This window comes from Rhipicephalus microplus, chromosome 6 (assembly GCF_043290135.1).
Source record: "Rhipicephalus microplus isolate Deutch F79 chromosome 6, USDA_Rmic, whole genome shotgun sequence".
Lineage (NCBI taxonomy): Eukaryota > Metazoa > Arthropoda > Arachnida > Ixodida > Ixodidae > Rhipicephalus > Rhipicephalus microplus.
In genome coordinates, this window is record NC_134705.1 from 106,042,739 (window position 1) to 106,065,844 (window position 23,106).

The 23,106-nt window shown below is 42.7% G+C and overlaps 1 protein-coding gene across 5 annotated transcripts in view; it reads left to right on the forward strand.

Moving 5' to 3' along the window:
- LOC142765408 (uncharacterized) overlaps positions 1-23,106 on the forward strand; it is a 228,458-nt gene that overhangs the window by 151,072 nt on the left and 54,280 nt on the right. For all 5 annotated transcript variants that reach the window (XM_075866375.1, XM_075866377.1, XM_075866376.1 and 2 more), the window contains 5 exons: positions 10,596-10,634; positions 11,491-11,532; positions 14,588-14,629; positions 18,741-18,788; positions 22,932-22,970. In XM_075866375.1, the coding sequence (XP_075722490.1) occupies positions 10,596-10,634; positions 11,491-11,532; positions 14,588-14,629; positions 18,741-18,788; positions 22,932-22,970 (210 nt within the window). The remainder of the gene's footprint in view (positions 1-10,595; positions 10,635-11,490; positions 11,533-14,587; positions 14,630-18,740; positions 18,789-22,931; positions 22,971-23,106) is intronic.

The window sequence follows — 23,106 nt, forward strand, 5'->3', positions numbered from 1 at the left end:
CGAACGGAAATGTCAGCAGAAACGGGTTTGTCAGCGATGTGAGGTGTCGGCTGAATGGGTCGGAGGAGGCTGTTTTGACGATAGCTTAACAGCGGTCCCACAACCGGAGGCCGCTGATTCTAGTTTCCCCGGCGTGGACTTGGGAACCTAGCGGATCGTCCCGCAACAACATCGGCGAAAGTGGAGTACTGATTCGCGGACTTAGGGCGTCGAGGAGACGGAAAGCGTAATTGGCGTCGCTGAAGATTCGGAGAAGGTAGACTTGCCAAGTATTCTGCGATGGCGCGGGGTCGTTCGCCGTCCCTGGGCCGACGAGCGTCTGGCGGAAATCTAGGTAGGCCCATCTGTTTGTACGAGCACTCCCGGTTCGAGTGACCTGGCTCACCACAGTGGTAGCATAGTGGCCGATTGTCGGAAGCGCGCCACACGCTAGATTTCCGCAAATTATGTCGCCTACTATTTTCATAGTGTGGTGGGCCCGAGAAGTACTGCGGCATCTGCAGGCAAGTCGGTCGTTGGTTTTCATAGTGCGGCAGGCCCGAGAAGTGCTGCGGCGTCGGCAGGCTGGTCAGTCGTTGGTTTTCATAGCGTGGCCTGCCCGAGAAGTGCTGTGGTGTCTGCAGGCTAGTCGGTCGGGGATATAGCTGGCTGCCGGTGCAGGAGTACGTACAGCTTCCGCATACGTTAGCAAAGGAGGTTCGGTTTGAGGTGGCGCTAATGGTCGTACCAGCTGCCGCACCTCTTCACGGACGACATCTGTCAGAGCAGCCACTTGAGGCTGTGAAGGCACTGCGTGAAGCTTTTGCAGCTCGTCGCCTACAATGCTACGGACTAGCTCAGCAAGGTCTCTCACGCTCGTTACATCGGGTGTTACCAAGGGGGCTGACAGACATGCAAGGTTGTCGGACGACTCATACTGCGAAGACCGCTGTCTCAGCATTCGCTCCATTGTCGTCGCTTCACGGAGCGATTCTGCCACGGTAGCTGGTGGGTTTCGTACAAGTCGTACAAAGAGCTGCTCCTTGACACCCCACATCAAAATTCGTACCTTTTTGTCTTCCGTCATTGCAGAATCTGCTCGACGGAACGGACTAACAACGGTCTTTCATTGCGAGAATTGAGGAGACGTTCTGAGGAGACGAATTGAAGAGACGGCTTGTTCTTTCCGGTCGGCGCTACCATACGTGTTCCGCAGCCTAGTGCGAACCACCGGCAAGGTTGTCAGGACGGCCTCGTGATTCTCGAACCAAATACGCGCCGAATCCACCAGGTAGAAATAGACATACCACAGTTTCCAGTGCTCGTCCCACTCATTGGCGACGGCGACTCGATCGTATTGGTCCAGCCAGTCTTCAACGTCTTTGTAGGGCTCCCCATGGAAGGGCTTTGGCATTCGAGAGGCTGGTAGCCATGGTGCTGGCGGAGTTGCGGTCTGTTCAGTCTGGCTTGCAGTTGTCGCATATGCCATGGTTCTGGAGCGTTACGGAAGGGGGCTGAATTGGGGTGGTAGGCCTAGTTGCCCCAACTGCGTCAAAGGTTGGCTGTTTCTACTAAGGCGTTGATGTTGGGGCCGAGATCTTCCTCGTGGTAGCAGTGCATAGACTATTACCGAGCGCCTCCACCAGTGTCACGTTACAACGTAACTGTAACCTGCAGATAATGGCACACAAGGACGTCAAACTGGTTCGAACAACGGCAGTATGACTTTTGTTTTTCTTTGCACGCGCATCTTTGTCCTCTTCTGAACAGCGGCACATACAAGCATGCCAGCATCTGTGGAAATAATACTTTAAGAACTTGTACTAGCGGCAATATATATATATATATATATATATATATATATATATATATATATATATATAGCTGCATATAAAGACGACAACGAAGAACGCGTATTTGCTCGAGAGGTGCAGCGCAGGCGAGTGATGTTATGCCTGCGAGTCCGCAGCGAACGTCCATGCCTCGGAAAAGGAAATCTGTGTCAAGGCCAGCACGCGAGCCCGCCTGACGCGATCAACAATTCAACGGCGTCATCACGCGACGGCGCCTTTCTGGCTCGCACGTGCAGTGAGTCACCTCAGCCCGCGAGCCGGTCGAGTAAACGACCAGCGCCCTCCTGTCTGGCGGGTCTGACGCAATGCCTGGCGACGTCACTCGTCCTGGGTGCAGCCACCTGCAGCGCAGCATCTCCAGATTCGAAGAGAAAGAATGACCCGGCCCAGCGGCGACCCCATTGGAGGAGTCTGACCTCACGACCAGCGGCGCTTCTAGTTGGACATTCGGGTTGGACCCGGTGCATTTAAAAGAAGCCCTGCGGCGCGTCGCAAGCAGCAGACGTGTTGGAGAGCAGACATGTGTGTCAGAGAAGAGAGCTATGTGATAGAGAGTTGAGCTGTGTGTCAGAGAGGAGAGGTATGTGATAGAGAGTTGAGCTATGTGTTAGCAGTTCAGCTATGCGTTAGGAGTTGAGCTACGTGTTAGCAGCAGACCCATTTGAGAGTAGAGCTATGTGTTAGAGAGAAGAGCTCGGCTCTTTGCGGCTCTGTCGGCCCCAGTGCCGAATTTGTAACGCCTCTGTAGATATGCTGTACACAAACCTTGTTTAACTCACCGTCGTCTCGTCCGCTCGTCTATCAGCTCTACGCAGACGCAGTCGCGAGCTGAGAAACCTACGCTACCAAACGGCTGGTGACCTTCCCGGCGGAGTTCGAAGCAGTGGCGCCTTCAGGACCGTGTTGGCGTCGCCGTCTTTCGAAACAGTGGTTGCAGCGGTGAGATTCGTAGCGCCCTTCGTAACGTCGTCGGAGGTGCGCTTCGCAACACTGGCTGGCAGCTGCGGGATATGCCGGCGTCAGCGACATCGATGCGGTGAGTGCCTTATGTTTTCCCCTCAGTTCACCAGACTACTCTAGCTCAGGTTATAGTAGTTTAGAGAAGGGCTGTGTGAAGCATTAGAGTGAGCTTTAATCGTTTCAAGCAAAGTCGAAGTGCTTTGAAACCAAAGTTAATGCGGAGGGGGTAAACACGGGAGTGTTAAAAATTGCTTGCGCGTCTTGCTAGTTGACTTATAGTGGGTACGGCAAGTAAATTGTTAACAGGGGCAAACAGCAAGAGGCTAGTGTGAACGATGGAGAACCTTAAATTGAAGGAACTCATCGAAATTTGTGAGGAACTCGGCATTACTTTGGGCCGTGCGAAACAAAAACAAGCAATCCTTGAGATCATGAAGGATGAGGGAGTGTCGGCTGAGGAAGTCGATGAGGCCTGGGTGGATATCAAAGCACGCCGCGAGGAGGCTGAAAAGCGAGAAGCTCGCGAACGTGAAGAAAATGAAAGGCGAGAAGTTCGTAAAGACGCTGAAAGGCGAGAACGCCTCGAGGAGGCCGAGAGACAGGAGCGCCTCGAGTTGAAACGAATAGAATTGGCAATACTACAATGTTCGCAAGCGCCTAGCGTAGCTTCTCCAACAGTTCAGGTCAGCGGTTATAGAATTCGGGATCAACTGCCACCGTTCGTAGTAGGCGATGACATGGCGAAGTATCTCGTCAAGTTTGAACACGTCTGTGAGCGAAACGCTTTGGAGCGGTCTCTTTGAGCGCAGAACCTGTTAGCTCTTCTTCCCGGCTAAGTGTCCGACGCGATAACTTGCTTGTCGAGGTAAGCGTTTGAGAGCTATGACGACGTTAAAAAAGTGCTCTTGAGACGTTATAAGTTGTCACCCGAGGCTTTCAGGCAAAGGTTCCGGTATGCTAAAAAGGGAAATGAGTCACACCTTGACTTCGCGTTTCGTCTTAAAGCCGATTTATTTGAATGGCTCAAGGGCGAAGGTGTTTATGACGACCACGATAAAGTGGTGGAATGCGTTGCATTGGAGCAATTCTACCGCTTCATCGAGGAGGATGTCAAACTTTGGCTGCAGGACAAACTTGGTGAAGTACAGCTAAACAAGGCAGCAGAGTTAGCTGAGGATTATTATACTCACCGAAAGTTGCATAGTAGGGCAGTGTGCGTTGAAAAGGATGAAAGCGAAAAGGAAGGGCACATCGCGATAAACTGTAAGCAAAAGTTTGCTTTTGCAACAATTCGAGAATCGGAAAAGAACATCACGTTGTTGGAGCCGTATCTCCAAGAAATTAGGGTGAATGGGAAAACGTGCCGAGCACTTAGAGACTCAGCGGCAACCATGGACGTTGTCCATCCTTCATTGGTGTCTCCGGATGACTTTACAGGAGAACGCGCGTTGATCAGGCAAGTCGCCGAGGAGCAGAGTGCTTGCTTACCAATAGATACGGTTGTCATTGAAGGCCCGTTCGGTAAGCTTCGCACCGAAGCGGCTGTGTCTGCCGTGCTTCCCGATCGTTTTCCTTATCTTTTCTCTAACAACTCAGAGCAGCTTCTCAAAGAGCAGGGTAAATCGTTCTTTCCCAAATTAGCGTACATTGCCCTCACGTGATCGCAAGCGCGGAAGCTTTCGCGGGAGCTTGATCTTGTTCTATGTGGTAAAACAAGTTCAACAGCAGCAGATCTGTGTGACCTTGGCGGCGAGTCGACAGAACCTCAGAGAGGAAATTTTCTGCGTGATTCATGTGAGCAGTCACTTGAGCGGCCCGTCGCCGAAGCGACCGGCGGAGTTTCTGTAGCAGGGGGAGACGACATGGCACCAATGAATCAGAGCGAGAGGGCTGCAACGTTCTCGCCTGTAGCGGAAAGTTGGAGCGAGCTGTCGAGGGTTGATCGAGAGACGCTCATTCGAGAGCAACGTGAGGACCTCTCGAATAAAACGAAAGATCTAGTGGAAAGCCACATGAAGGCTACACAAGTGTTGTCGAAGGAGTACAACGACAAATCGGCGAAGAAGCGCGCTTTTGAAGTAGGAAGTCAGGTGGCCGTCAAAAAAGAACAAGGTTGAAGTTCAATGGAAAGGGACCGCCAAAGTAATATTGAAGCTTTCTGATATCAATTATGAAGTGAAATTAGAAAGGCGGCCGAACAAAATTTACCACAGTAACTTGATGAAACCATACGTTCAACGTCAAGCGGTCGTAAATCTGCTGTTGAATGCTTCAGAGGAAGAGGGAGCAGAAATTTTGAGTTCTAGTGATGTAATCAAAAGGTGACCGGAGGTAATCTTGGAGCAGTTGAACCTAGAGCCTTGGTTAAGTGAAGTCCAGAAGGAGGACCAGAGTAGGCATGTTTCTTTTTATGAGAAATATGGACTCCCATATTGTAGTTACACAGATGTGCAACGTCGCAAGTACGAAAAGCCCTTAGTACCGCATGGGTATCGTCGCCTAAAAATGGCCGGTAACTAAGGTGGAGCGTGATACTCCGACAGCGCAACTTCACCGTTCGCTAAAAAAAGGAAAGCTAAACGCCAATGCAGGCGCATTGAGTTGTGCGTTTAGATAGTACCTTCTCTACCTTTCGGTTTCTCGCTGGCGATTCCGGGCAAAATTTTGACCTCATCACGCCCTGGGCTGAGCGCTCTCGTCCAGAGTGAGCTCAAGGAGCCAACCTTATGTTCTATTCTAATTCGTTAAGTTATTGCACGTGTAAAAATTTGAGTTTCATTTTAAGAGTCTTGTGTCCCACATGTGCCTCTTGATGTAGAAGGAACGAAATTCCGATAGACACGTAGCTAGGTATATGTTGTACTATACTTTGTCTGGTGTTCTGTCGGGTGACCGAGGGCACTTGCTTGTGTCGTGTGTTTTCTGTTGTCGAACCGTTCTTGACAAGTTGCAGAACCATCGTCAAGTGCTGAAACCAAGGATGGTCAGAAGAGACGAGCGAAGCTGGTCGACAAGTTGTGGCGACAAGCCAGTCGAGCTGGGATCCATCCTTAAAAATGGGATGTGTTCCCGGAACAGAGTCTGAAGCTGCATTCTCCCCATGGCCCTGGAGGCGAACCTAGAGGGACCTGGCAAACGGGCGCGCCTGACATCCGAGCCATGTGGAAGCAGCTCGTCTTTCCGGTGTATTGTCTGGCAGCGGGGGTGCTGTTATGCCTGCGAGTCCGCAGCGAACGTCCATGCCTCGGAAAAAGGAAATCTTTGTCAAGGCCAGCACGCGAGCCCACCTGACGCGATCAACAACTCAACGGCGTCATCACGCGACGGCGCCTTTCTAGCGCGCACGCGCAGTGAGTCACCTCAGACCGCGAGCTCGGCGAGTAAACAACCGGCGCCTTCCTGTTTGGCGGGTCTGACGCAATGCCTGGCGACGTCACTCGTCCTTGGGTGCAGCCACCTGCAGCGCAGTCTCTCCAGATTCGAAGAGAAAGAATGACCCGGCCCAGCGGCGACCCCATTGGAGGAGTCTGACCTCATGACCAGCGGCGCTTCTGGTTGGACATTCGGGTTGGACCCGGTGCATTTAAAAGAAGCCCTGCGGTGCGTCGCGAGCAGCAGACGTGTTGGAGAGCAGACATGTGTGTCAGAGAAGAGAGCTATGTGATAGAGAGTTGAACTGTGTGTCAGAGAGGAGAGCTATGTGATAGAGAGTTGAGCTATGTGTTAGCAGTTAAGCTATGTGTTAGGAGTTGAGCTACGTGTTAGCAGCAGACCCATTTGAGAGTAGAGCTATGTGTTAGAGAGAAGAGCTCGGCTCTTCTCTCTAACACATAGCTCTACTTGTTTTCTATTCTCTCTCTTGTTTTCTCTCTCCCTCGATGCTCGCACTCTTTTTATTTAAGTCCTGCTTCCCCGCACGAAATTACTCAAGTAATGAAGCAACTAAATTACACAGGTGCTGGCCTAGATAACATTAATCCGTTTAAAATATAACCCATTGCCTCGGAGATATTCGTTCCTCTGGCCCACGTAATTAACTTAATGATTAAGCATGAGTATTTTTCTGGGGAACGAAAAAAGGCAACATAGTTCAAGTGTTCAAAAAAGAGGACCGCACGCTAATCAACAACTATCGTCCAATAACTATGCTTCCTTTCTTTAGCAAAGTTATCGAGAAACTGCTGGTTACTCGTCTGAAAAATTATCTGAACAAGTTTAGTCTTCTGACACCTTATCAGTTCCGTTTCAGGCCCAACTTTTCTTCAGAACTCGCACAAATCGAATTCACTGATTACTTTAAATATTCCATCGATATGGGCTTATTCGACGGGGCCGTATCTGTGGATCTTTCAAAAGCATTCGACACTATCTATCAAACCATCCTTTTCACAAAATTAGACTCTTATGGTATTTGTGGTCCGACACTAACGCTTATACGTTATTATCTGTTGAACAGATCTCAGCTTGTTCTAGTCGGCGATGCTTTTTTCAACTCTCCTACCATAAATCAAGGTGTTACTCAAGGTTCAATACTAGGACATCTTATTTTTATATTGTACATCAATGACTTACCAAAATGCTTTAATTCATCTAGATGTATCCTATATACCGATGACACCACCATATTTTTCTCTGATAGTATTTTAAATTGCTTACTTAGAGAATTAAATGAAGACGCAGCCAATATTGTACAGTGGTGCCGTAATAATTAGCTTGTAATTAACGCGAATAAAACTACATTCATGCTATTTCACTCTCCACGTAAAACTATACCATTCGTGCGGCGCCAGACCATAGACGCGCATGTTATTCACCCATCTGACTCAACCACGTTTCTTGGTGTTACCATTGAATCTCACCTAAAGTTTGATAAGCACATTGCCGCTATTTCATCCCAAATTTCTTTTAGAATTCAAGTTCTGTTCAAAACCCGCACTTACTTCCCTTTGAAAATTCTTCGCTCACTATACATTGCCTTCATTCATAGTCACCTGATATACTGTTGTTCTTCCTGGGGAAACGCCTATAGGACTCATCTGTCCAAGATTACTCATTTACAGAGTAAAGCTTTGAGGATTATAACCTTTAGTCACTGAAATGACTCCACTTCACCTATCAACAGCAATATCGGCATTCTCCCTACCCATCATTCCATATCTCTGAAGTTATGTATGGTCACATTTCACACGCGTCAGCATGATAATAAAATAAACAGTATTTCATCCCGTTATCTTATAAATCTGAATTCAACCACATTTTTCTTACAACATAGTCTACTCTTGCTGGTGGTGCACTCCAACTATGGTAAACAGACAGCGTTGTTTTCTGGTATTTACCTCTGGAATTCACTACCTACGTCCAATGAAATGTGTCGCATTATAGCATCATTTAAAGCACGATTAAAGAAACATTTATCTTTGCTAAAATTTTATGGAACCATCTTTCACGTTTTCTTAACTCATATTTGTTTTTTGTATCAATTTTGTTTGTCTTTTTTATTCTTTTAACAACTGCGTTTTCGCAATTGTGAATTGTTTTACGCCTTGGTAACTTAGATTTCGCGTTTATTTGTCTCAGAGTGTACTAATGTAGAGGTTTCTGTACTATTGTTGCATTTCAAGGTTTCGAATTATCTTTGTTTTTTCTTGTGTTTTTTGCTTTTCGTATTTCGAATATGCTTTTTATTGCTCGACATTTGCTTGCACTGTATTTAAATCAACACATTATTGCTAGGAGGTCCCCCTGAGATTGTTTAGTTCGGGACCTCTTTCTGTAGTACTTATGAACCATGTCACTTATATTTTCATGATGTCACAATAAACTTCAACTTAAACTTCAACGCTAAAGTGGACACACTGGTACTAGTCCTACGTGACCTAATTTATCTGAAGCAATACGTTTAAGTACATTAGGCTAGAAGAAGGAGACATTATTGAGAAATCGAACGTTATGATCGTGACTGACGAGTAATGATGGTCTCTAGAAATTTCAACCATATGACAATTTTTTAGGAGGCAAAGAAATCTAGGCACATAGGTGCACTTCCATCAAAGTGCATGACCGGGCTTAACGGCCTCGATTCTATCTCCCTGTCACCGAGTGAGCAGTACAGTACTTTCAATGCTATGCAGCCAGTGGAGCTGGTTCGAATTGCGGATTGTGCAACCCAGATGAAATTCTAAACAAAAATATAGATCATGACTAGGCTTTGTGCATGTTTTTCTTCAGCTGGGCCATTTTTCATTTGAGATAAAAATAAATGACAAAGCAGTCACCATTACTTAGCAACGGCTATGCATTTCCACTTGATTGTTACGAAATAAGAACCAGAAGATAAAATTGCATAAATAAATGCATACAGTCCTTTATCAGTGAGCCCTAAAATTCTCATCGGAACGTAACAAGCACATTGCGCACTCACAACTTTGTTGGATCAGCCAGTACAAGTCACAAGTCAGCGTCTTCACAAAAATACACTGCAGCACTTCATCGCTTCGCGGTTTATTCTACACGACCATACGCCTCACATTTTCAGTAACCTAAGCGTTGGCTCTGAGTCTATCATGTGGAATTCCTGTTGGGTTCGTTATATGTAGGTGTCATACACTCGAATAACAGAATTTACAGGGATGCGCAAGCATGTCTTGGTGTTCGAATCAACAACAAAAAGAATATAGATTCGAATATTGCACATCGATTAGAATCAACAGCTTAAAAATCAGTTCATTTGTTTTGCAGAATCAATTTTTCGTAATACTATAACGACTTATGCCATTGTGTTTAAAACCGAAAATTTTCTTTAAGAGCACTTAAAAACAGATAGACAGAAGAGGCTGACAAGGCCATAGTGCAAATGTGGCTGGTCCCTCACAACGAAACATACGTGCTCTCAATTTTATTGACGTCTTGATAAGCATACCGCTAACGTGACGCAATACAAGGGTTTCAGGCTTAGTTCATACACTAAGCACAGCAAAAAGTGCCAATGAACTTTACAACCCTTTTTAGAAAAGTAAACGACGGAAAGCAACGTGTTTGTGTTTTCTTCAACTTGTCTTCCAAGTTTGATATGAACATCGTTGTTGTTCCAGTACAATTAGAAGTTGTTATTTCACTATGTATACCATATCTAATCTTTAGGAATCTTGGTAGCTAGTGAGGAGTCGGGTGCTTTGCTCAAGATCTTCAGATTATAGCAGAGTTTAAGCTATAGTATTTTTATTTTCATACAAAATGCACCTATTCAAAGATGCAAAGGAAAAGAGGTTTTCATAACGAAGAATCAGTACCTGCAGTTGACAAAATAATGTGCCAGCATGGAATGTATGAGATTATTAAGGTGAAATTACGTAGGTTTTCATAACGAAGAATCAGTACCTGCAGTTGACAAAATAATGTGCCAGCATGGAATGTATGAGATTATCAAGGTGAAATTACGTACACAAAAAAACTACTAAAGCAGCGTATGTTGCATGATTTAGAAAATAGAGCGTGGCGGCGTTCAGGCAGCCTTATTACACTTCATAAACTTCTACTGACAGTGCAGCAATGCAGAAATAGGGGAACTAAGTTACTTTCAAAGCCTATTGTTATGTATCTTCTGGTTTAGCTTGAAGGTCTACTGCAGTTACACTCACAATGGTGAAGTACAAGCAACCTGTTAAGAAAAATGTATTCAGTATTGGGTAACCTCTCAACTCTTATTGTAATTTGGGAATCGCCCTGTTAAACTGGTATATGCAACCCTAATCTTTTGGATACAGAAATTACTGATTCTAAACTATCATATTCGACTCATTTCAGTCACCACCACCTTTAAGCCCCATCGCGGGTCCAAGTTGGGTAAGTGTTTCTTCCCAAGAGAAACTACGTTATTGTTGAGGTTCAGAAATTGTCTCTCATGTGGTATAACTGTTACTATCAGAAACTGGAGTCACAACACTGAAACAGACAATCACACTTGTACTAATTGTGTGTGTCTCACACAGTCTCACTAATAACGTATTAAACTTTTAATGAAGAAGAACGAAAAAGTCATAATTTTAAATTGTCTATAATCCACATTCAAGCTCTCTGCGAAGAAAAGTTTCACTTGTTTTCAGGCTCTCTCAATATTTTTGAGACATCTTTCCTCTTAGGGACCTCCATAATCATGTGTTGGAAATAAAGTTGACTTGACTTTTTGTTATACCTAATTCTTGGACAGAGGCATCAGCAATGTTTCTTTTGTATTTTCCAAGTGGCCGGTGCTTTTGCGAGGAGGATCATTCTCCACATGGAGTCTTTTCTTTACAACCTAGTTTATAGAGCACGTTTCAAACTCTCACGGAGTCAAAGTGAGTCTGGTGAATGCTTTTTATCTACACTTCTGTATACCGGCTCCACCTCATTGGAGACTGAGGCGCACTACACTCGCGGCTACCCTTTTAATGTTCCTTTTGATTGCTTATATTTCGCAGTTTTTTAGATTTGAAGTGCCGCATTCAGTGCAAAGACGGAGAGTAGGCGAATCTAGATGACGACGTGGTGCAATCAGTACAGTTGGTTTCCCTTTATTTGTTGACTTTTTAGTTTGACAGGGCGGCGTTTCGCCTAGAGGGTCTTCTTATGACGCATTCAGTGTATGCGCCTCTATAAACAAATAGGTGACCACTGAGAGCATGCATATTTTTTCATGTCTGCGCTATTTCTTTTTCAGGCTGGAAGCCCCACAAGAGCGGGAGTCCTTCCAATTAATCGTGTATGTTGCCTAGTTTAACGTCTTGAAACAGGTATTCATTGTTGTTCAAACAAGTTATCACGTACAGACTATATGTCGCGCATCGCATAACACACAAAAACTGGAGAAAAGACCGCACTAATTTCCATGGGTGATTTATTGGTTATGGCAAGTCCCGTCTACCCACTAATATACAACACAATTAGTACCGAACAACACTATATGATATTTAGCTGCAAAGAAATTATTCTAGTTTATCTACGTGTATTTTATTAGGTAGAAGATAACGTGTATAGTAAACAGCATACAATGAAAACAACATGGTAATTCAAAAATTATTGACCATCGTTTAGGAAAAGATAGAACATAATTACGCTGCTCCGGTTCCATAGTTATATGTGATAGCAATGTATTGGAATGGAACAATAATTAATGATTAGGGTTTTGTCTGAGCCTTTTCTGAACTCTGAAAACATATTTCGTGGAAATCCTGTAAAAGACAACTATAGAACAATGTGATTGCTGAAGTGCAGAGCCAAAGAAATCTTTACAATATGTCTTCTCTTAACGTAGGGATCTGGTAACAGCAAATAACACATAAGGTTCATGCCCTATATTCGATTTGAATTTTTCTCGGCGGTATGTATTTGACAAGGCCAAATGTTACTCCAATCCATAAAAATTAAATTTGCAACATACATTCTGTAAAACAGTTTATTACCATTGGTAGAAAGGTGAATCAAATTTCACTGAGGCAATGCAAGCGTGTTCATACTGCACTCCGTTCATGTCTTTCAAAATTTTGAATCATTGAACGTCAGAGAAAACAAACGTTTTAATCAGGACATCCTACTTGAAGTTTACAGGTTTTAAGCCGCTGCTTTGAACAAGAGAAGTTAGTTTGATGGCAAAAACCTCCAGAGACACGCCATTTCCGAAATATTTTTCACAGTTTCAAGTTTGCTTCATTACTTTATGTGGCGTCTACATGTGACTGATAAGGGCAATGTCGGCCAATATATAGATCTTCTCTAAAAATGGTTTCACAGCTTTCAGGGTAAAGGTAAATCGATGAGGCAGACCTAGTATAAAATTTGCATGGCTTAATAAAAGCATTGAATTCTTGGGGGAGTAGTAAAAAGAATAAAAATGCAGGTCGTAAACTGTGCACCATTTATGTTTTTATGACACCTTAATATTAGTCATATCGCTTAGAGATGTCTGTATTATATCGATAAGGTACGAGCCGGACCATGGTTTTGACGAAGGTAGAAGAAGAGGAAGTTGATAGGTTCGGCCTATGCACGCCATCATTGCCGATCATATAACGTTATTATTGGTAATAATGGTAAACTCTTAACCTTCAAAAAGCACTTATGATATACCAGCAAACACATACTTGGGCAAAGCTTTGTATCCTTAGGCAAGTTCTACTTGGTTCACAAGGTACCATGTTGCAAGGCAGCGTTTTGCTTAATTCATTAATAACCATCAATTGAAACATTGGCCACATAACTTTTCCTGAATACATGTACAAAGCTTGTTTGTATTGCCAAAACAGCAGCTCTCAAATGACTTAATGCTAGTATGTGATTTTACTGGAACATTATTATTCTCGTTATTCTTGAAAGATGCCCCAGGTGGTCGAAATTTCAGGAGCCCTCCACTACGGCTTCTCACATAAACTTATGGTAGTTTTGGGACGTTGAATCCCACATATCAATCAATCAATGAATTCTTGAAAGATGACCACGAAAAAGATGTCTATCAAAGAGAAGGAGTTACGTTTTCAAAAGCGAAACAAAAGTGCTTTTCAGCTATATAACTATTGCAATATATAACGTTGAAAAAAAGCTTTTTGTCTTATATTGAAGCGATTATTTTTTCAAGTGCTGAAGAACAGTAGACTGATTAAACAGATAAATGGAGCATGATAATTCCTTACTTATTGACGAATACAAAACGCGTGCATTGAAATTACCGCAAACTGCAGAAAATTAAACAATAAAAAACGCTATTAAAGTGAACCTAATTAGGAGATGAATGTAACTGACCCAAAGCAACGCAAATATCATAAATTAGTTAACGAAAACCCGACTACGCACTCAGGGATCTTGACTGAAATCACCCAGCCTTGCAATGATATGAAAATCAAACAACGCATAAGCTTATCCACATTTTTTTAAAAGACCATGTATTTGTTCTCATTGAGGTCAAGAAGCATTTCAATCATTGTATAATATATCTGCATATACTTACGCAATGAAGGAATAATATTTTGTGCTTGTTTTTTTCTAAGATAACTCTAACATGCTGAGGCGCATGCGATATGTACTGGTTAGAATGTATTGAAATTTCATCGAATAAATTACCTGTAATAAGCAACAACACGTGTGATATTCATGGTGCTGCATGATTCAGAAATTTTGCTGCTTTAAGAAATTACGCTGGGCTTTCCATATAGCGACAGGCAAGCTCATTTAATGCGGAAGTGAACAGTACACCAAGCACTTTTTAAGTGAATTACAAAGCTTTCTTGGCTTATGAAACTTCCGAAAGCACCAGCGCTTTATAGAAAGCGTAAGGTCACACATACAAATACGTCGTTTTCCCGTATTGGTGTGGACCTCAACTGTTTTGGAAGCTACTTGTGAAACTGGCTCGAAACAGAGATCTATGGCAAGCGCTGTAGACACTGGAGTTTTTAATACCTGTGTTGGGCTTTACAAGTCTGGTCATTACAAGTACAAGGTATTTTAATTTTATATTTTTCATTGGACCTGTTTCGCTGTTGGGAAGCTTGGCATAAATCTTTCTCCTTTAGGACATGCGCTTTCTCTAAGACAAAGCGTACAAGACAAAGTGTGGGCAAACCTTGCGCGTGATCATGTGCAATATTTGAAAACTGGTTTTCAGCTGTTCACCAGTTTTCATGATGTACACATCAGCTTTTGGCCACGATGCACTAGTTATGACTCATTGAATGTTTTAGCCTCATTTATGACATTCACATGAGGCGAGAGTATGCATGTGTTTCCATTCTTCCTTGCTCATTACTACATTGTTCCATTTTCAGCCTGGAAGCCCCATACGAGCTGGAGGATTCAGAGTTAGTCCGGCAAGTACCTTTGTGTGGTTATCGTTTAAGGGTGCTCCTTCGATTGGAAGGTGTGTAGTGCAAAACGACTATGTAGCATACATAGGATGCTGCACAAACAACGCCGGTGCAAAAAACAGAGCTGTTTCCATTCTACAAGATATTGTTTGTAGGAAATGTATAGCCTTGATGACTAAAATGCACTCAATATCACAAAATGAGTTTTAGCATCAAGGTTTTTGTACAAAACGCTCTACAACTAGTTGATATAAATGAAGCCAGTGAATAAAAAACGACAGGCCAAATGTTAAAAGCAAGTTTCGAATTTTGTTTTATTACGCATTCCTGTCCTGATGAAGCTCAATATGTGCAACAGTAAGACACGGGCGAAGAAACCCGCATGACATATCTCAAAGAATAGAACTAGTGAAGTTAATGTGATACAAGCTAACCCTGAAAAGACCAAGCTGTCACGATAGCACTGATTTGAAACATTACATGAACAACGTTTAGTAGCTAAATGTTGAGGTGTCGTACACGGCGCCACTCAATAAAACGATGACATAAAGAAGTACACTTGCACATGTGAGTGTAGTGGCTTTCCTATCGCATTTCTTAAAAACTTTGTTCCTAAGAGGTACAGATTGTGTAACCACTTGTAAATTATCTACGTGACTCCTAAACTCGGGTGCTCAAAAATGCTTACAATAGACAGTGTGTTTACAAAGACCTTTTGTGGAATGAAGTGCACAGGGAACCCACAGTTTTTTTATAACTTCCTTATTTGCATAATTCTGGCAAGATATGAAGTTATTCTGATTCTTAGAAAATGCATATACAAAATTGTACGTGCAAGCAGCGTAGTGCCCATGTTCACCGTCATAAATGTGACTTCCCTACCTATTGGGCTATATATGTCTGTTTTCTTAGTGTAGTTATCTTTGAGACAATAATAGCTGTGTAAATATTGGGTGCAAATGTACTCAATGTTTCTATCAGAGAAATTCTTCGAGACAGCAACATTAGGGTAGCAAACCTTGAAGAAAACAAGTGGACGTCTTGAAAAGTTGGCTCCAGTGACACTTCGAATTTCAAGGATTTTCCACAGCTTCAAGCTTTATTCTTCCTGTTCACTTCTTCCCGATCTTTTGTTTACATGTGACATGTCAGTTATTCAGTTGAATGTGAGCAAACATGCGATGTAGCCTCGAATATTCAAGACCTTTTACTCAGCCCTCCACGAAAAAAAAACTCACAGCATTATGTTGATTCAACTGAAATAGTGAATAACAAAATAAAACGAGAATTCAAATTTACGGAGAGTTGTTCAAAAGGGAAAATGGGGACGCTAAAAGATGCACAAGCATGTCCCTTTTCTACCTTGACCCTTTAATTGATATTAGTGCTGCTGGGAAAACATTGCCATATAACGGAGCTATTGGGCTGGTTTTGCCCAAATAAGCGATTCAGAGAAACTTCAATATTTTCGTGAAGACTCCTACTACCATTGGATAGCAAGTTTCATTAGGGAGCAGTGTCTTGAATATTTTCAAAGGGAAACTGCCAAACTTCGTCATATATTTTTCATTCAGTATTCGTGAAAATATGTTTGAGGTACAACTGAAACCCCTACCAGACGACCAACTCTCCCGAAATTCTTCACAACGTGAATGTTCTGAATAATGTAACACAGTCTGCGGAAGTCCTTCTTCAACCCAAACAGGTGCCATGTCCCCAAAGTACCTGAAATTTACTTTTTTCAGGAACAAAAATATTCTTGGTGTGTGAATAGGAATCATTTATTTCAAAATAGTACAAATATTCGACTCCGTGCTTTAAAAAGTAGTTTAATAAAGGGATACCGCAATAAACAATGAAATGTTTTGTGTTGATGAACTGCACTCTAAGAACTTTATTGGCGTATACGTTACAGTGTCAGAAGTTCATTATTAGCGCAGAAAATAATGGTTGAAGCTTCAGTTTTGAGTTTCGCACCGTGATTTCAGCGCTTGACGTAACAGACGCCACAATGCATTCGTCCTATTTTAGCGACAGTGGCTCGATGTTTTTTTTTTAAACTTCGTGTTTGAACAGATGCCAACAACGGATAGCAATGTACTTGAATTTTATCAATTAGAAGCTACGCCAGACCCAGTAGACACCTTCCAACATTAATGACCTCACAGTGTTTGGCGCTGGAATTTCAAGGTGGTGCCTCGCGTAACAGTTTTTCTATGCGTGTTTTCGTTTTCGTTTAAGAAGTGTCATATCTTGTAACAGTTGTGTTTGCAGCATTGTGGAATTGTACTTTCATGATACGCGAAAAAGCGCTTTATTCCTTGTGTCTTTAAATTGATATAGTTTGTGTTACATCCTTAATGCTTACTTATTGAAGAATATAAAGCGAGAACCTGAAACCAACACCACAAGAGAAACCAAACTAAGTGCAAGGAGTGCAATTTTAACAAGTATTAGAAAAAGAGCGCCGCTTACAGATAGCTAGTTACAGGAAACTCATTCGTAAAGGAAAGATGCCATTACGTGCGCACAGTGAAGCATTCACTCACGGTATCTATAAAAAAGCTGCTATTCTTCCCTTGATATAAATAAAGAATTATAATTCTTGCATAATTTACCTGTAAATGAATAATTTAGGCAAGAAAGAATTTGAACTTTGAGGATTAGTTTTGCGGTGCAACACAATTCTAATATAAATCTGCGAGTAATGAATCCAAGAAAAATATAGACGTTACTAGTAACGTTTTCCTGTGTTGTAGCAAGAGGAGATAATAGCGTTGCTTGGTGGTCTGGCAATAGCGTGAATGTCCACCTTTTGTTTTTAGCCGCGGCAATATTGTGTGCTTCTCTGTTCATAATCTCGGGCATGGGGAGGCTGAGTTGTACTAGTTGGCGAAGCCTTCTGTAAATGTAATCGCAACTGTTTCTGCATCCTCCAGCGTTACATTATTAGCGAACATCTCTGTGGAGCCACGAATGAACGAGAATGCAACATCGGAGCCCTGAAAGCTTCACAAATGATTCAAAATGCAGTTGAATGAGGCGCATCACTTGGCAACGCCGTACTGGCGCACTCAAGTGGTGTCTGCTTCCAATTTCAGGTAGGCGTTCAGGAATAAAAAACATGGAGAGGCAGAGCTCAGTAGAGAATTTGATCAATAGTTTGGGTCCATAACGTAAAGAAGCAAACAAAAAATAAAAGTGAATGAATAAGCGTGCGTAAAGCTTAGGGCCAGCGTGGCATGTGGACCGTGGGGAATATTAAATTTGGCGCAGACTGTTCTGAGAAGCTTTCAAGACGATCACTGTGTGTATTTTCCCTCTCGAGTTTCATATGGCAGTACTTATTTACTACAGACACGCTTAGGAGCGTCCATGGTCCTGCGTGTGCATACTGATGTACGTATTAGTTTTGTCTATCTGCAGCACAGACAATGTAATGTTTAGAGCATTACCAAATAAAGCATCACCATTACGCCCCCTATACCTCACTTGGCTTCATAATCAGCTTGTTTTCAGTAGGCTACTACCCTGCGAAAAAGAGGCAGTCATCAAATATTCGTCCAGCCTCGTCCTGGCTGAGTTGACTACTTCGAGTTGTATGCTGGCGTTTACTGGTCACCTGTCGGCTCAATAAAAGATGTCTTGGGATTCGTGACGCCAGCTGGCCAAAGTATAGTGTTCCGCCGTCTTCGTCATGGCTAAATGTGGCACTGACTCGCACGTTCACATGAAAATAAGTACTCAGTGAAGTCTACGAATGGGTCACCAATGGTGGAGCTCAGTTGGTAGAGAATCGAGCGTATAATCTGCTGCTGAAGGTGGTGTCCATCATCGCCAAATCATGGTTTCACCGACTTTTCTGTCTTCAGATCAGTTTCACAGGTACTACAACACACAACACTGCAACTATCATTCTCTCTGCGTTCTTTGCCTTCATTATCTGTTAATTTTCACAGGGTTGAATCACTCATCTACAGAGGCTTTTGTATATACAATATCGGTTGTTCCACATAAATACCTGATTGTTTTCAAGTGCCTAGTTGAAATAAACATTCCGCCTAAATGTTTGCATGAGTATTCATGTTTTGAATGTCATGCGATTCTTTTTCAGCCTTCCAGTCCCCCAACTCTGGACAGTGTTATCGTCGGTCGACCTGTGGTAAGTGTTTTAGTCAAAAAAACGAAGTTATTACAGATCTACAAATAATGCGTCGAAAGTAGGGCACATGACATAAAAACAAAAACATCAGTATTCCAAGTACAATTCCTGTATCGTAAAGATATTTACATGTTACTTGCCAAAGGTACAATTAGAAATACTTGCCATGAGCACACAGGAGCGTGTCGGGGTCATTAAATAGCATATCAAATGCTGTAAGAAGATCTGTACTCACGTTTTCGAACAAATTTGCAACCCTGAAGTATCACAAAGAGCACAGGTCAATCAGTACACGGCTCGTAATTGAAATTTCGTTTATTATATCCTAAGGGCCGGAAGACAATAAATATAGTGAAGGCCTACAAAGTTTTCGAAGCAGCACAATGAGTGTGATTGCTAAGGAAGCAAACTAGCGAAAGAGAACAAAGAAATGTAGCATCAAGTACAGAAAGACAATTCAATGGGATATGGTGGGCGCATTGGTCAGTGCGAAGGGCAGGTATGCATGTTTCGGAACAGTACAATCTCTGTAATTGGTAAAAACAAATCAAGTGAACAAGAGAACAAACAAATGCAGCACTCAGTATACCGGGACAATTCAACAAGTCGTAGTAGGCGCATATTGTTGTAGGAAATGGCAGGTGAGTTTTCAGCGTAATTTTCCTCGATCTGAGCAGAAAGCAGTTGTATTAGAAAGCGCGTTTCACATGGTTATCGTGTCAGGACAGAAGGAATAATTCATGGCCGCTTTACGGCCACTTACTTGTGCACTAATCTGGATGATGATCTTACAAGTGGAGTAAGAAGCGTATGTTTTGTAAGTGGGTGATAAAAGCAGCAATGACTCAGGCAAAAAAAGCAACTATTCGACGTGATTTGAGGGCTGGAAGTGACAGGGTGCGTTTAAAAGCAGTTATAATGTATGGTCAGTGTTGGGCTGATTTGACAGGCGCTGCGTGGTTTTGTGTTACTTCTATTTCGTCTTTGATATGATGCGATGGTTGACAAATAGGTGACACGTACTCGAGCTTCGGTCGCAGGTGCGTTAATTCTGTCAGCTTTTTTATACCTGCGGATGCGTATTTGAGATTGCGGTGTTAGTAAGCAAGTTTGTGTGATGCCTCAGAACCGATTGCTCGAATACACATGATAGTGATGATCGAAAACACGGTGGGAAAGGGAAGATGGAAGCTTGCGATAAAAAAATTCGTAAATTGTAATTGAGTGAGTCAACGTTACGACAAGCGAACTTTGGCTCCTCTAGGCTGCAACAGAACTGATAGTAATGGTGTTTAGTATATTCCAAGTTGTTATATTAGCTCATGAACAAGGAATTTATGTGGTATTTATAATTTACTCTCTTGCATTTCTAGATAATGAGATTGGTGTACATTTCAACTAAATGGCATGATCCATGGTTCACACCATGTAGCAATGGTGTCTAAGTCATGTTGCAGAGCAAGTGTGTCGTTCGAGTTGTGATTAAGATTTTAAAGAACGCAGTCGTCAGCGAAGAAGCGTAGTTTTGGTTTTGTGTTAGTGTGAACGATATTAGCATAGACAGAATACAGCACTAGAGTTAAATCTGCACCACGAGGAACACCTGAATTTACAATAGTGAATTAAGAGTTACTCTTACTTGCTGTATATGAAGCGAATGCGAACTTTCAGAAAGTGTTCCAGACACGTAACAAATTTTGACCGATACCTAGAGAGGCGAAGTTAATGAGTAAAAGTGTTTGAATTACCCGATCGAAAGCCTTCAAGAAATTCGAAAATGCTGCGTCTATCTGCAGGAAGTTGTCCCTATAATGTAGCATTGAACGAGAATTCTGCCACTTGAGTTTAAAAGGGGTCAGAGTTGTATCCTGCACACCTGAACATTTTTTGCAGTTAGGCGCACTTGCAGTGAAGTGTAATGTTTTGTCATACCTAAGACTACAGGCCGAAGTCACCCCAAGCATCGATGTTTACGGTGGCCAAGTCCTTTAGGCTCGTACGTGAGTTTCTTAGGTTAAATTAGGTAATTTCCTTCCGAATATTTATTTGAGGGACGTTGAATGTTGCACTCGGATGATGCGCCGAAATACTGCTTGCGGCTATGTCGTGCAGCCAAGTGGCTATCAACCACAACCTTTTTGTCGCACGAATTTCAATGCCTTAAACTTATACATAAGGATCCGCCTGGTAAGCAGAGTTATTCAACCATACGAGTTTAGAAACTGCCCATAAGATCCATGTATCAAAACCCTAACACAACATGGGCCGAAATAGCGGAAGTGAGCAGATTTTAGTGCCATCCCATGACAGCAAAATGAACTATAAAACGCAAGATTTTGTGTTTCTGCGGTTAGCAGGATTGTGAGCGCCGCCGCATTCTGCCAAACAGCATGATATTGCCTAAAACTTGTTCATAGTTGAGTCGTTGCCTGAGGGTGCTGAACATGCTACTCTGTCATAATGATGGAGACGTGATAAAGGACAGAGGAGCTGTTCGTTCTTTTTATGCTCCGTTCTTTGTAATGATTTCCGCATTGCGCTAGAAATAACGTGACTATAAGCGGCGTGTTCGTGCGGTAAACGTGTTTTTTACTTATTTTGGTTGCACAGCATCCGTCGCCGCTAATTTTTATTGACCGCACAGCTAGCACAGCCTAATGGACGGTGCAGCGAAGTCGTTAGTTAACCAGATTTATGTGGAGAGCCAACAATGCTTTCGTTTCAGCGAAATAGTGAGCGGCAAGGCGTAATGCAAGCGGGATGCAGCATTTATCCAGTTGGATCCGACCTCTAAGTCAGTGAACGGCAGCAGACGACGTTGCCCGAGCAGCAAACTCTGGTGGCAGTGGAAAGACTCCACGAAAACCACGCATAAAAAGAAAAGAGCGCTTGCGCTGCTTGTTGCAAGTAAATAGCAATGTTCAATGTTCTCACTTTCTTGTCATGGCCTTTCAAAAATATATGGTGTCCCAGCCAGTGTCTCATTGATTTTGCGATTAGAGGAATTCAACCGCTGCGTGCAAGATAAAGCGGCCAATTAGCGGTAAGTACTGATCGGTACTGTTGTGCTTTGGTTTGCTCTCTACCGTATCTGTGTCTTCTTCATGCGACCATCACTCACGTCGTGTTATTGGGACACATTGTGAACTGCAGAGCGGAACAGCTTTAGATTCGTCAAACTTCCCGTGAGCAATCGGTTTCAACCTCACATTTTCAAACGAGCAAACGAGGAGTAATGGAAGTAATCAGGGCGCAGCGTTAACACCATCTTAGTACGAAATTTTGCAAGCACCAACTTTGATTAAAGAAAACTTGATGCTTTGACCCAGCTTTGATTACGCCTTTGCAGAACAACAACAGCTCACAGTGGTGGCGGGCACTGTGCAAGCCAAAGCCATATATTGAGGCGACAACATTGTCAACGCCGTAGCCAAAAACAGAAGTTACGGCGTTTGCAATGCTGTGATGCAGAAAATTTACAAATTTATCAACGAAAGTAAACTAAATTGGTTGTAATGACATCTCTTGATAGTTTTATTATTGTATATGACAATTCGGCCTTCCGTTACTTGGCAAATTTTTTTCGTAACCTTGAAATCTCAATTTTCGAGGTTTTACTGTGTCTTAAAGATAGAAGTAGCCAAAAGTCCTTTGAATAAGTGTTCATCTTATATTTTGTTTTCTTTTATAAACGAACAAGGTCCCACCACGAGACACTGATTGTGGAATATATATTACCACCTTCTAAAGAACGTGTCATCCTTTCAATGGTTGTAATAGCATAAATTTACTGCGAAAATTGCAGACTGCCGCTAAACAATACATGCAGTTCTGCTTACGTCCGTTCAGGTAACTCTTATTACCTATTGTTATGTAATACAATTTTCAGTCACCACCACAATTAGGCCACTTTCCTGGCCCAAGTGGGGTAAGTGTTGTACCCTAAGTTTCCATTACATACAAGTCACGTGCTGTTATTTATTCCGTAATAATTTGGAGCAAGCATAAATTTCCAACCCATCCCAGCCTTCTGCAATTCAGTTTGTTGAATTCTGGTCTGCTGCGTCTAAACAATATATCTGATTCATCTCATGTGTGTCTAAATATTTCCCATTTCGAACTATTGTGTTGTGCTCTTTTCAGTCGCCGCCACAATTAAGCCGATCGCCTGGCCCAAGTGGGGTAAGTGTTGCACACTATAGTTCCAATTCATGCTAGTCACGCGCTGTTTTTTATTTCATGGAAATTCGAGCAAGCATTGGACTGGAATATATTCTAATCTACTGTAGTCAAATTCATTAAAGTTCAACCTATTGCA